Source organism: Neurospora hispaniola (assembly GCF_033458365.1).
Source record: "Neurospora hispaniola strain FGSC 10403 chromosome Unknown B0T23scaffold_1, whole genome shotgun sequence".
Lineage (NCBI taxonomy): Eukaryota > Fungi > Ascomycota > Sordariomycetes > Sordariales > Sordariaceae > Neurospora > Neurospora hispaniola.
In genome coordinates this window covers 2,093,623-2,106,777 of record NW_026944406.1, presented here as the reverse complement: position 1 = coordinate 2,106,777, position 13,155 = coordinate 2,093,623, and the positions used below count along the sequence as shown (strand labels likewise).

At 49.9% G+C, this 13,155-nt stretch overlaps 4 protein-coding genes across 4 annotated transcripts; 2 read left to right on the top strand and 2 right to left on the bottom strand.

The window, feature by feature from the left end:
* Positions 1 to 50: 50 nt before the first annotated feature.
* On the top strand, positions 51 to 3,019 carry B0T23DRAFT_10750 (WD40-repeat-containing domain protein). The gene is made up of 3 exons (XM_062831803.1): positions 51 to 1,036; positions 1,093 to 1,203; positions 1,258 to 3,019. The coding sequence occupies exons 1-3, from the start codon at positions 334 to 336 to the stop codon at positions 2,817 to 2,819; spliced, it is 2,376 nt and encodes a 791-aa protein (XP_062696824.1). The 5' UTR covers positions 51 to 333; the 3' UTR covers positions 2,820 to 3,019.
* B0T23DRAFT_369399 (uncharacterized protein) lies at positions 2,753 to 3,314 on the top strand. The gene has a single exon (XM_062836513.1). It carries the CDS (start codon positions 2,843 to 2,845, stop codon positions 3,155 to 3,157), a length of 315 nt encoding a protein of 104 aa, XP_062696823.1. The 5' UTR covers positions 2,753 to 2,842; the 3' UTR covers positions 3,158 to 3,314.
* A 2,299-nt stretch (positions 3,315 to 5,613) lies between these two features.
* B0T23DRAFT_10730 (uncharacterized protein) lies at positions 5,614 to 7,739 on the bottom strand. Its single transcript, XM_062831799.1, has 2 exons — positions 7,534 to 7,739; positions 5,614 to 7,162 (listed from the first exon to the last, which is right to left on the bottom strand). Exons 1-2 carry the CDS (start codon positions 7,639 to 7,641, stop codon positions 5,672 to 5,674), a joined length of 1,599 nt encoding a protein of 532 aa, XP_062696822.1. The 5' UTR covers positions 7,642 to 7,739; the 3' UTR covers positions 5,614 to 5,671.
* A 387-nt stretch (positions 7,740 to 8,126) lies between these two features.
* Positions 8,127 to 8,644, bottom strand: B0T23DRAFT_434194 (uncharacterized protein; the record flags this gene model as incomplete). Its single annotated transcript, XM_062840486.1, has 2 exons — positions 8,127 to 8,451; positions 8,595 to 8,644. The coding sequence occupies 2 exons, from the start codon at positions 8,642 to 8,644 to the stop codon at positions 8,127 to 8,129; spliced, it is 375 nt and encodes a 124-aa protein (XP_062696821.1).
* Between the last annotated feature and the right edge of the window lie 4,511 nt (positions 8,645 to 13,155).

The following is a 13,155-nucleotide window of genomic DNA, read 5'->3' as shown; positions in this document are numbered from 1 at the left end:
AACGACGACCTTGACCTCCCGTCCTTCTTCAAGCTCAGCCTGCTTGCTTCACACAGCCTAGCCTGCAACTTCGACGTCAGCCCTTATCCAACATCCAGTCGACACTTGCCAGCAACACCTCTGCACCAGCTGCGGCTCAACTGATCTTGTCCAAATATCCACCACCACAGCCTGTTCTCTGTCTCCGCGTACCCTTCCCATCGGCGGCCCCTCGCTGCCAGGTCGCGCGCATCCAGCGTCGCCGGCCCCGTGTACCTCGTCTCTAGGTATCGTGTTGCATAAGCGGCCTGGACCCAGCTCTTCGCTCTGGTAGTCGAAGAGAATCCTTTCGCCATGGCCGATAACTCTATCAGCACTTCAACCCCTTTGGGAGTTAAGAGCTCGTCGTCGTTGAACACCACCAACAACATCCCCCCCATTCCATCCTCTCCTCCTCCGCGAAGCTCAGCCAAGGAACGTCGAAACCCGTCCATCACCCCCCGGAAATTCAGGCGCTTCTTTACTCCCCGAGTCATAGCGAATAACCACCCCAGCGCTTCCCAAAGGGCTCTTCGTGATCTAGCCGGTCCTCTCCTAGAACGATCCCATACTCCATCCAGTCCTCTCAGGCCCATCTCGGAAGAGGAAATCCCAGATGTGTTACCGAGCCTTCAGGATGGCCAGAGAAGCTCCAAGCGTCGAAAGATCACTCATGCTTCAACACCCAAGAGGGCTGAGGCGTCGCATGTATCCCACCTACCCTCACCTGCAGCCACATCCCCAGCGTTACTTCCAACTCCCGAGTTGAAGCACGATCGTCTCGGCAGTCCTATCCATTCTATTCGGAAGCTGCCATCCCAATTGGCCCTCGATGGAGATGAGGCTGAGTCGGAAGAAAGTGATGATGATGATGAGCAAGAGTTGCCAACAACTCGGCGTCGGCCAAACCGTGCTCCTATACAGTTGGATCGTCGTGGATTGGGAGCTCAACTGGTGCAGAGAGTGACGGGTGGTATGCCTGGTGCCGGAAACAGGTTTTTGTCATTCCCAGTTTCTGGTATGTGGTGATATATCTTTGCATCTTTCTCGAGCCTAAGCTGACTCGGTAAACAGACTGGCGGTCGGAAACGGCAGACTTTTATAGTCGCCGAGAAGACGCCCATTTTATGAACAGCCACGAAGGACATCCTCGCAGCATCCCATTCTGCACCACAAGCTGCAATAGTAAGTCAGCATGTATTCGTTAGCCGATAACTCCGTTTGCTGACCACCCTAAAGCCAAGAGTCTTGTTGCTGTAGGTGACGAAGAAGGGTATGTACGTTTGTTGGACACCCAGAATGAGTTCTCTCAGATCAACATGTCGTTCCAGGCGCATGGCAACGCCATCATTGACATGGCCTTCTCCGACGATGACTTGCTTCTTGCCACAGCTTCTGGTGACCAAACAGGCAAGGTATTGGACTTTGTAACGCAGCAGCCCATTTCGATCCTCGGCCACCACACCGCATCCCTCAAACAAGTCCGTTTTCAGCCGGGCCGCGGCGCCAATTCTGTCCTTGCCACAACTAGTAGAGATGGCAGCGTACAGATTTGGGATCTCCGTTGCCGAGGCGGTCCTGTGCAAGACGTTGCTATCCGCTCAGAAGCTGGCCTTCACGCTCGTCTCCCTCGCACCCCTAACCCTGGTTGCGTTGTTAACAGCATCTATGATGCCCACTCACGCATTCCCCAGAAACAGGCTCGCAATCTGCTACCCGGTGCCAGTAACGTCGACGTGGCCCGAATAGGCGAGGTACCTGGTCGCCTTGGTGAAGTCTCCGTCACGGCTCTGCAGTTCCTTCCTCCTGGCAGGGAACACCTCTTCCTCACTGCCTGCGAAGCCGATGCCAGCGTCAAGCTCTGGGACATCCGCGCCGTGCACACCAGCCGCCACCACAAGTACAGCACACCCGTCTCCTTCACAGCACCCCTGCCCAGCCACGCCAACTGGCGCCCCTTTGGCATTTCCTCCATGGCCCTCGGCGGCGATGGCTCCCGCCTCTACACCCTCTGCAAAGACAACACCGTCTACGCCTACAGCACCGCCCACCTCGTCCTCGGCCACGCCGTCGAGCTCACCGCCGCCCGTCCCGGCGAAGAACCCCCGCGCCGCCGGCACCACAACCACGGCACCGCACATGAGGGTCTCGGTCCGCTTTACGGCTTCCGCCACCCGCTCTTCCACGCAACCAGCTTCTACGTGAAATCCGCCATCCGGCCCGCTAAGAACGGTCACTCGGAGCTCCTGGCCGTCGGCAGCAGCGATGGCGCCGCCGTCCTCTTCCCCACCGACGAGCGCTACATCAAGGAAGCCTTTGCCTGGCAGCGCCAGCACCCGAACCAAGAAGACGACGAGTCGTACCTCGTCGGCGAACCCACCTCTTGCATCCCCGTCACACCTGCTCGTCCACGCCTTACCCGCAGCGCTACCACTTCCCTTCTGCCTTCGTCATCACTGATGTCCATGTCTTCTTCGTCAGGAGGAGGAGGACGGCCGGGAACTAGCTCCTCGGCAAGCTTGTTTGGCATCAAGGGCGGTCATCATCAGTCATCAAACACACCCATCATTCGCCGCGGCACGCCGCTCGTGCGCGGACACGAGAAGGAAGTGGGCGCGCTTACGTGGACGCTGGATGGCAGCTTGGTGACGGCCAGCGATGATTATCTCGTGAGATGCTGGCGCGAGGGTCGCGAGGAGGCGGCGGATTTGAGAACCGGTGGTGAGACGGGCGGGAGGAGGTGGGGGTGTGGATGGGCGGATGTGGGAGATCAGTGGGATGGGGATGTTGATGATTGGTAATTTGTTTATGATATGGGAGAAATATGTCGACACAAAGGCAAGAGGAGGATCGCCGCGGCAGCGAAAGAGCCGGTAAGAGTCCCGATATATGTATGAACCGTGGACTAAGATGTGGAAGTCGGTTGTACTCAAGACCCATGATCATGTTGATGAGATTACAGGCCTGTCTGTCTGCCTGTCTGAGCCGGATGGTTGTCTACCGGTTTTGGGCGATATCGGCGGGCTCTGGAGAGGAGGAGGGAGGGTTTCTTCAAGATATCCCCGGATTTTTGTTTGCTCTGTTAACCTTTGATGTCGCGGGTCTGTTGTGGCTGGCTGGCTGGCTGGCTGGCGTCTAAGCGTATGGTTGAAACCTGACTTCTTCCTTTAGCGAGAAGGTGAAGCTACGAAGCTACGTTCTTACGCAGAAACAAGAATATTTACCATGTTCAAAAATACATATGACTGAAGTATGGTTGTATCAACTAAACTCCAATTCACAAATTGTGCACGCTCATCAAGTAGTATGCTCTCTTTTTGTGGCGGCTTACGGATCTACATAGGTAGCACTTATTGTAGGGGGTAGCTTCTTCGTATTTCGTGTGACATCCCGTTCCGTGCTCATCTTGGTCCTTCACTACATGCGTGATTTTCCCGGAAGTAAGCATCTCCATATCTGAAGGCACTTGAGGTCCTAACTAACCAAGCACACGGAGTCAGGTCGAACTTGACCTGCGGAGGATGGAGACGGAGGCTTGGTGGTACGTAGTGGGCAGTCTGGACAAAAACAGGTAGGAGGGTGGTGATAATATTACTCAACTGTGGTAAAAGTGTCACTGACTGGAGTGCTGTGGATAGGCAGTGATGGTGGAGAGGTTAGAAGTCATTTTTGAGCATAGTTTCTGCATAGCTTCTTCAACCTTCATCCAATTCCAGTACCTCTCACGAATAGTTAGCTACGCCAGTGATAGTATTCAACCCCATTGCTTCTTTACACATTAAACCCATATTATGGAGAGATCATAGCTAATAACGCCAGTACTGGAGTATTTGTCTGGCTATTAGCTATAACCTAACAGTAATGTGTTACCAAGCTCACTCATTATGTTGGAAGTCCGTGCCCTGGGCCTTGCCTATTCACTGGCACTCCCTTCCTGGGTATTTAGGCTGCCCTGGTTTCCGTTTTCCCTCTTCCTTTAGACAACTCCAGAATCAAGCCTTTTCGTTGTCGCTTTTCCAGCCTCCAACACATTATCATGTAGGGTACACAGTGAAGTAAAGGTATGCTAAAAATCCCTTTATTGTTCTCGTCAACAGAACGACTAGCTACTAGGTAGTGAGCTGATAGAGAAGACAGAGAGACTGACTCTCTTCTTTGCCTCCTCTCCTACTTTCTATCCTAGTCATCCTGACTTGCCTCGCCCCCATTGCTTCGATTTCATCCATTGTATCTATCCCCTTCAAACCGCCTCGCGACGGTTATCTTGGTTAATCCATCCACCTCTCCTCTCTTAAATATTGCGTGTGCATGCCGTGCGTACATGTAGCGACAAACAAAGAAAACAAGGAAAAGACCTCGAAAGGAAAGGAAAAAACGCCCGCACCATTCGATCGATCTCTCTCGGAAGATAAACCAAATAAAAAAAAAAAAAAAAACTCCGCGCGTTCTGCCCCATTTTGTAGAAAAAAGCATAACTTGACCGAGACAGTAAAAGCAGACGACGCAAAATAAAACAAGCAAGTAACCACAAACGGAAAAACAGAGATACAGATAATGCAGGCTGAAACAACAAAACACCTAAGCCAAACAGAAAACACAAACTTTGAAAAAGCCAATTTTGGTTGTGGGAGGATAAACCAAGTAGTATGTTTAGTTCTGGGTTGACTGACTAGTTCGACTTGTAGTAGTAATGCGTAATATGGATGGATGATGATCTCGACGACTGATGAAAAGACGGGAGAGAAAACCAGACCATGTACAAGAGGATCGTGGGAATTAAGATAAGATGGTATTATAACCGGGGGGGTTGTTTTGGTGTTCGCCTTCCTTCCTTCTTTTGTCCCTTGAACCCCAATATTTCTTTCAAGTCTTCCTACTCCTTTCCCCCTCTCTGTCTCCCTCGCTCTCCTTGCTCGGTTGCCGGTTTAGATCTTCTCTCAATCCACGTCAGGGATTGACTCCCGTTTGCCGAACAGAATTCCCCTTTTCCAGAAGATTCGTTCAGCTTTTGCTCCCGACTTGGCACGGCAGGAGAAATGATTTGATCTTGGTTCGGTTTGTCGTCGAAAACCAAACAGGGGAGTTCCCTCCCAAGTTTTGTGACTGTCCGTCCACCGTTTTGAGAAATAACCCTTGCTTCTTGCTTCGCTAGAAGAACCGTCGCCATGGTTGAGAAGCTCCAGTTTTCGTTAGGTCACAATGCTGCTGACCATTGCACCCTTTGATATAAGACTCGGGTCGGAGACAAGGCTAAAGATCGGGAGCATGCTGACAGCAACGAGCAGTCTGGCGCAGGAAGCTCTGAAAAAAAGAATACTGAGGACAAAGGAAACGAATGAGGGAACGCTGCAAAAAGTAGCAGACAATCAAGCAAGGGGGGGGGTATGTGCGTGTGCGCGTGGTTGTGATGAGTGTAGATACAAAAGCAGAATTGAGTGTGCCAGACTTGAATATAAGAAAAAGGAACTCATTTCGTCATTAATCAGGGTAGTGCTCAAGGACTACCAGAAAGCCAATGATAGCAGAGTCACGGCTTGATGGTGGCGGACGACGATATAAGGGACCAAAGGTCATATTGGTGATTGATGGATTTGATAAGTTGTCGGTTGACTGGACAGGCGAGTATGGATGCCCAAGTTCTGGAGCCTAGCGCTCACATAACTATACAGCATCCGCATCCTCCCTTCTCCTTCTTCTGAGGCGGATCCTCGGGAGGCTCTGGTACCCTGATCACCTCTGATGGGTGAGGACGCTGTGGGGGGTTCTTCGGGCTGGGGGACTTGGTCAGAATCGGCTTGTCCGCAATCTTGGGCATTGTCGAGTATGAGTTGGTCCGACCAACGGGAGCTGGGCTCCGGGGGCTCTGAAGGCTATGGAGACTCGGAGGAGGTGGACTCTGAGGACATTGAGGCTCGGCGGGTTTTAAGGGCCAGTCTGCCTGCGGCTGTTCCTTTTCGTTTTCCTTCTCATGTTCTTCCTCCTTCTCGTTCTCGTTCTCCGCCGGTTCATGTTCAGGCGCAACGATGGGATGCTCGGGTGGCTCGAGGAAGCCTTCGTCTGTGAGTGGCCTAAACTCCTTGTCGTAGACGTTGCCAACCTTGCCCTCCCGCTCCCACTTCTCCTGTTGTAACCGCTTGGCCACCGTTGGTAGCAGTTGTTGCTCTGGTGGTAGACGGGGGTCGGGGCGGAATGCCGAAACCATCCAGGGTGGTTCGCCTTCCATCGGCTTGTGCGTTGTGGGCGAGAGTTCTCGGTCACCAGAACGCGTCGTTGGCCGAGCACCTGTTGAATCCTTGGCGGATGCACCTCGTGTTCGCGGTCGCGCCGTTGTGGCAGTCGCAGCCTTGCCGGAAACCTTCTTGGCTCCCGCAGCCGGCTTGCTCTTCATGGGGGAGGTGTCGGCCCGCTTAGCTACAGGCCGAGCGTCGGATCCATTGGCCGCTTTGGTAAGGGCGTTCCCTGTACTGCCGCTGCGTCCTCGTGGTTTCGGATAGGCTATCTTTTCCTTATCCTCCTCAGGACTGCTATCGCGTTTCCGCCCAAAGGCAGCCGCCTTCTCATCAGTTGGCGTTGTTGGGTAAGCCTTGGTTCTCGGCACAGGTATCCGGGATGTTACTTTGGCGCCGGGGTTCGACGTAGAATCAGCGTGCTCAGCACCATCATCGGCGCGCTTGTCCCAGTCCTGCGTGGCCGACGAGTTCTTTCTAGACCTCGAGCCGACGTGCTCACCGCCGCCAATGGATCTAGCCTGACCGCTAAGCTTATCCTGGCTTTGATCCCTCTTCAAACGGTTTCCGCTTTTCGACCGTGCCCTGTTGTCTCTCGCTACCGGCAAGACGAAACCCGCAGCCTGTAGTTCCTCGTTCTCAATCTGGGCGAGCTTGTCGCGGTGAATCCATTTGCTCTCGTCGGTTTCCGGGTCGAACAAACTATCGGCGGGACTCCCCCCGTCCCTGGTGCTTCGAGTAAACCTGGCATCGTCGGCGACATCCCCGGTATAGTGGTCGTGTGTGAGCGGGTCCATGGGTGGTGTGTTGTGAGTGGCAAGCAGAGTCGAATTCCTCTTTTGAGAAGCTAGGACAGGGCGGCCAAAGGGGTAGCCGTTCTCATTGTTGATGGAAGATCTCTGGGGATTGACAGGCTTCTAGAAGAGGAAGGAGGAAAAAGAGAATGTCAGTGGAAGAAAATGGAGGATGAAATGCGATGGAAACGGCGATGGCGATGGCAATGGGCAATGGCGCGTGAGTGGATGCCTCCTTGGAGCCAACCTAAGCAGGCACCAGGGCAGGGCAGGGTGGGCACGAGGATAGGTAGAAGGAAAGAACGGATAGATGGGCGAGATGCACGCAGGCAGCCTCGATGCTCAGGAGCACGACGAAGGCCTCAGGCACATGGTGTTTCCGGGGCAGGGAGTTAATAAGGAATAAGAATTTGTAAAACGAGATGCGGGGAACAGGGGATATTGCGTGTAATCTCCCGAATTACCAGGACATCATGATGGACTCATGGACTCACCTCCGAATGGACGGGCACCGACGCGCTGTCCCACGTGAACTTGTTGCCGTGGGATGTGGCTGGCGGCGTCGTCAAGGCAGTTGCAGTCCGGGAAACGGTAGCCATCATGCGAATATATCATCTGCAGCGCCTACAGACGCCGCGGCCGCTCTCCCGGTTGGAGTCAAGGCGGGCGAAGGCTATGTATGTAGGTAGGTTTATTGTATTGCAGAATTTGACGTCGGGAAGACGACCAAGTGGATCGAAGTTTGTAAGTGAAGAATAATGTACGAACGGAGACAGAACTTGCTGGCTGGCGTGGGAGGATGGAGAGACGGACGGGGTCAGGAGGACTTGCGGGAGGCTGGTGTTCAAAAGGCGACGAGGGTCGGTGGCAGCGACGGGGGCAGCAACCGACGGGGGCGGAGGGGAGTCTCAATTCGGAATCGGCATCGACGATAAAACGGGGCAAGCGATGTTTGACGAGCAGCAAAAAAAAAACAACTGCACTCCAATCCCTGGACCGGGTTGATCGGGTGGCGCCAACCGCAATTCCAGCTACAATTGCCAGTTCCTACTGGGTAATGGGTTATACTTCCGACGGCGATGTTCGATTAGTGCGCGTCTTCGTTGGCCTTTTGTCGCAGGTTGGTGATCTCGTTGACTTGTCGCTCGACGGCGGTCAGTGGGTGGATTGTACGGATTGGATAGTGTGCTTGGGTGGATGGCACCATAGGATCGTAGATCTTTTTGCCTCCTTTTGAATGGCCCGGTCCTAGAGCCTCTCGTGCACCTTGGGGTGCTTGGCTTGCCTGGCAACAAGTCGGGATGGCTCCAGCAGCAGCAAGCGGTGCAAAGGCGGTGCAAGGGGTTGACAAGTGAGCGTCCAGCTCAATGTGAGACCATGTATCAAGGGTCCTTTTTCGGGGTGAATGAGGTCTGCAACTGAAGAGAATTATGGGTCTATGCAGGCACCGCAGCTTTCAGCTCGACGGACCTATACGGTGTTGGATATCGGGTTTTAGCGGTTTCGTTTTCAACCACCAGGGAAAACGTGGTTACCCGTCCGTTTGGTCCCATACAGTTCATTTGTTTCCTCTCGCGGTTCCTGTCGGTGCGGAGTGGATGTCATCGGTGGATGCCGTGAGAAGTGGAATTCATGCAATTTTTCTGACCTAAAAAGTACGGGGTAATATAGTGGTAAGAAGAAAAAAATGGGGCTACGGCTCGACAAGTGCTTGTTCGAGAGAACCGTCGAGACTTTGATCCTATCGCCACTCTTGAGTCTTGACGGCCATCACTGGCTGCTACAGTCGCGTAGGATATGTAGCTCGTGTGTACACTACGTACATATGCTGGAAACTGGGAATATAAGTCTGCGTCAAATGTTTAATTGGAATGCCTGCCCGCCTGCCTGTCGGGATCCACGATGAGAAGCGAGTCGAAGAACAAACGCTGATCCCGAGCGGACAATTCACCCAGCCCTGCTTGCCTTTCGGGCAAGATGAGATGCATGTCCACAGATCATCTTTCGTTAGCTACTGCGCCCATCTCCTGTCTTCCATATTATGTTCGTCCAGATTCTTCCCGTGTCGCTCCAATTTATTTCAAGGTCTGCCCCCTTGAGGCACAATCAGAAAGCGTGACGAGCTTTCACTAGTTCGCGCCAGAACAAAAGCCTGAGACCAGGGTGAGGCTTCCATTGCGCCCGTGATAATTACAAGTTGCCATCCAGTGGTGAGCTAAAACCCGCGGAACCACCAAGGTTGCCAACTGTTGGAAACTTCCAGCCAGGCGGATGCTACCCCGTTGAAATTAGTGCTATGCGATGGCCATCTGATTGGCAGACGAGTGTCATTGCTACGCCATCATCCTCTATTTGGTGGATAAATGCATTGCAAAGTATGGATTTGAGCCAGCTCCCTCTCAAGGCTGGCTGCGAGCTGTTAGTGCACTATCAGGGCGACCGCTATGCGCGAACAACCCGAAATACTTAGCTGTGACCGAGTACCGGAAAGAGCCCCGGGCCGGTGCGATTGCGGGCCCCTCCGTTGCAGTTTATGTAGAGATACGTACTGTACCGTCCGCCGCGTCTTGCATGGAACGGTTAGACGTACTTACCGCTCGGCCGTTACGGCACGGGTCGAAGATCGAATCGGCGGAGCTACCCGCTCGGTCATGGCTGATGCAATGATCAAAGTGACACCGGGCATGACTTCCTTGTTTACCACTACCATGACTCCTGCCGCCCAGCGCATTGAACTGAACTGACGGGTAGGTACTCCTGTCCAGCATCATGACCGGAACGGCCAACTGTCGTAGTCACCTACTCCCTGCAGGGTCATCGAGCCGGGCAAAGCACGCCGAAACAGCAACCTCTGCAAGGAATTTGAAACTGTGAGTGCCTATTGCCAGGACACGTTACTGTACCTCTGCGTTAAAGCAAGCCCACAGGAAAGCCGATGTGAGGTGTGCTCAGTCACAACGCCTAGGCTATCTTGCGTTGAGCGGCCGAGCTGTAGCGTATCATGATGGCAAGCAAGGTTTGCTAACACTTCTCCAACTCGGTCGAACAAATCCCTGTTGCGGCATTAACACCCAAGCGGTCCAAGAGTTCTGGGATTCGGGTGATCCCGTCTGCCTGTGCTGCTTTTTGACATGAAGGTTCCTGGGACCAAGTTCGAAGTCCTCCAGCCTCAATCTGAGGTGACCGCTTCGCATTATCGGCCATGATCTGTAGTAAAGAACAAAAGATTGGCGCAAGATGAATGTCTTGACCACTTTTCGTTATTCACCTTATGTGTCCCTCAACCAACTTTGGCGAGGAGAGGGACGTTCTTGGTTCAAGTGACTCAAAGTTTTGGGATGGGTGAGAGGTCGGGCAACTGCCCCTGTGGCAGCGATCGAAGAACCCGGACGCCAAGTTCCATCCGCTCCTTCACTGCAATTGACGTATATTGCATATTATGGGTAGTCGTAGGTACCTCTACCTACAAAGGCACCTATTTATCCGTCTACTTTGTTCAGTTGCTAGATCTCTCACCTGGATCCTGCCTAGTGTGGGACGAACCGACCGAACCCAGAGGCACGGTCATCTACACAGTACAAGGGAAGGTCCACGGCGTCGAGACCGTTCTTTCCATCGTCCGTTACACCTCCGCAGGGGGAAAAAAGGTTAGCTTGGTACAGCCAAGCCGCCAGCCAAGCCACTAAGGCAGTACAATAGACCAGGGTATTAATATGAAAAAGAACTGCATTTATTGTAACTTATCTTCTTATCTATTATTTTATCTAATAATTAATACTATTTCTATTTGCCTCAATAATCTTTTCTATCCTTTCCGGCATTAAATAAACTAACTTTAGTAAAAATTCTTCCGGAACGAAATCCCACGCTTCTTAAACAACTACTCTAAACTATAATAGGTTGAGAGATTAAATATTATATTTAACCTCAATAAGTGACTTCATCCAATACTAAACATTCTCAATTAGTACCAAATCCGGAGAGTAAGCTAGAAACCTCCTCTTACTAAACCTAGGGATTCCCATTAACTCCAATACTCTCTAAGTTTCCTTTATAGAATAAAAAGGAGCATTATTATATTAGAAAATAAGGGAATATTCCCGGTAAAAAACTACTACTATTAGAAGGATGAAAAAGATATACTTTTGAACTATAATTCCGCTAAACTCCTTTTCCCAAAAGAAATAAGACTCTTTTCTCCTTCCAGTAAAAAATCCCTAGAATATCCAGTTATAGGGCTTTTTCTTAGTAAGAATAAAGTTATTTAAATTATTATTTTTATTTAAAGTTACCTATTATTTTTATATCGGATTATTAATTGCCCAAGTCTTATTAGAATTAAGGATATCCTCCCAATCTTCTAAACAAGGGCAAAGCCTTCTTATTTCTTAGTACTATTGAACTCTTTCTCTTTTATTAGCAGTATTCCTTCTTATTCTTTTAGCTTTTAGTTTTCGTTGAAAGCCTAAGGAGTGAAGTATTATCCTTAGAATTCTAAATCTAATAGAGAAATAGGGAGGTAAATAGAGAGGAAGGTTATACTAAGAAATAAACCTCCGAAAGCGCTTTTCTTTTATTTACTCTTTAAGTTCCTTTTTTATTAGTAATAAAAAGAGTTCTTTCTTTTTTTTACGCTTTTAGGGGGTAAAAGGCCTAGTACAGGCGAATTGTATTTGCCAAATAGTAAACCCTATTTTTTTAATAATATCGGTATAGTTTATTCGGGTATATTAATATAAAATACAATATTAAAGCCTTTTATCCCTAATTAAGTACCGTAATACCGTCTTTTTTAGTATTGAGGGTAGCAATAGTATTAAAGGGTTTAAAAGGTTAGGAATAGCAATACCTCGAAAGGTAGTTACTATAGTACAAGAAAAAATAAAAAATAGTAATGAGAAATAGAATGCTTCCCCCGGCTCCTAGATGTCCTATTTACTAAATTTAGGTACTTTACTATAAAAACTACTAGAAGGGTAACATTGGAATACCTCGGACCATCAGCTTTGCCACCCTCCTATGCCCCACTGATTTGCAAATTCACTGCGCTAACCTTTTTTCCCCCTGCGAAGGTGTATAACCCCAACCCTGGCTGATAAGCTGCCAAGTACCTATGAACTGACCCTCCACGCACTCGGGCTACCTATGGCATACCGGCATACCTCCTCCCCTCCCGTCAGTCCCCCCCCCCCCCCATCACCGTTGACAGTATCCGTCCCTTTTGGGTGATCTGCCAGTACATTTCCACTTGTTTTCGGCCCCAAGTTCTCCCCTCCATGATTCCCCAATTCTAGCCCATCTTGGCCCTCAACTTCTCACTGCGCTTCCTTGCAAGCTCCGACTGCGAGCTGCCCGAGGACAAGCTCCACCAAACCCTGTCCCGTGCCGCCTATACTGCATAGTACATACCTAGCCTCCAGCTCACCACTTCAATTGTTTGAATCTCACCAATTGTGGGATCCCTCATTGGCGTCCAGAAGGAACATTTCCAAGATGCCTGGTGAGTCCTGCAATTCTTCCATCATCAGATTTCAATGTTCCCTTCAATGCTCTGTCCTTTTCCCTTCTACCTCGAAGTCGAGGGGGGGGGGCGGGCAATGCGGCCAGTGAAACCATAGCGCGCACACGGTATCTGTAAAAATGATCCGCGGGATCAATTCGATGTAATTGGATTGTTTTCCCGTAGAGGGTTTATTTTCTTATTGTAAAATAATGCTCAGTATCTTCTTAAAAACGAAATTATTATATTTATAGTAGCGGTTTTCTTTATAAAATAATATAATTGTAAAAATCATTCCTACTATGGTTTTTTTCATAATTAGTCTTATATACTATAGGTGAATTTAGTATAAATTCTATTTCCTAAGTATAAAAAATTTTTAACTTTCAAAGTCTAATTTCTATATTAAGTTAATCTTTTACTAAGAAGTTCATTTTGGAAAGAACAATTGTTTTAGCCAAAGTATAAGATATTTTATTATTGAGGATTATTTTTAATTTGGAATATTTTGAATAATTTCTTATTTTTAAATATTTAGTAGGTAATTTTACAGTTATAATCTAACTTTACCCTACTTAATAAATTAACTTTAAATATTTTAAATAGTTTTTATATT

Coding starts and splice junctions, on each gene's coding strand:
- B0T23DRAFT_10730 (XM_062831799.1), bottom strand. CDS start 7,641: ATGATGGCTACCGTTTCCCGGACTGCAACTGCCTTGACGACGCCGCCA. Junction 7,163..7,533: donor CGGTGCCCGTCCATTCGGAG/GTGAGTCCATGA, acceptor TTCCTCTTCTAG/AAGCCTGTCAATCCCCAGAG.
- B0T23DRAFT_369399 (XM_062836513.1), top strand. CDS start 2,843: ATGTCGACACAAAGGCAAGAGGAGGATCGCCGCGGCAGCGAAAGAGCC.
- B0T23DRAFT_10750 (XM_062831803.1), top strand. CDS start 334: ATGGCCGATAACTCTATCAGCACTTCAACCCCTTTGGGAGTTAAGAGC. Junction 1,037..1,092: donor TTTGTCATTCCCAGTTTCTG/GTATGTGGTGAT, acceptor CTCGGTAAACAG/ACTGGCGGTCGGAAACGGCA. Junction 1,204..1,257: donor CTGCACCACAAGCTGCAATA/GTAAGTCAGCAT, acceptor ACCACCCTAAAG/CCAAGAGTCTTGTTGCTGTA.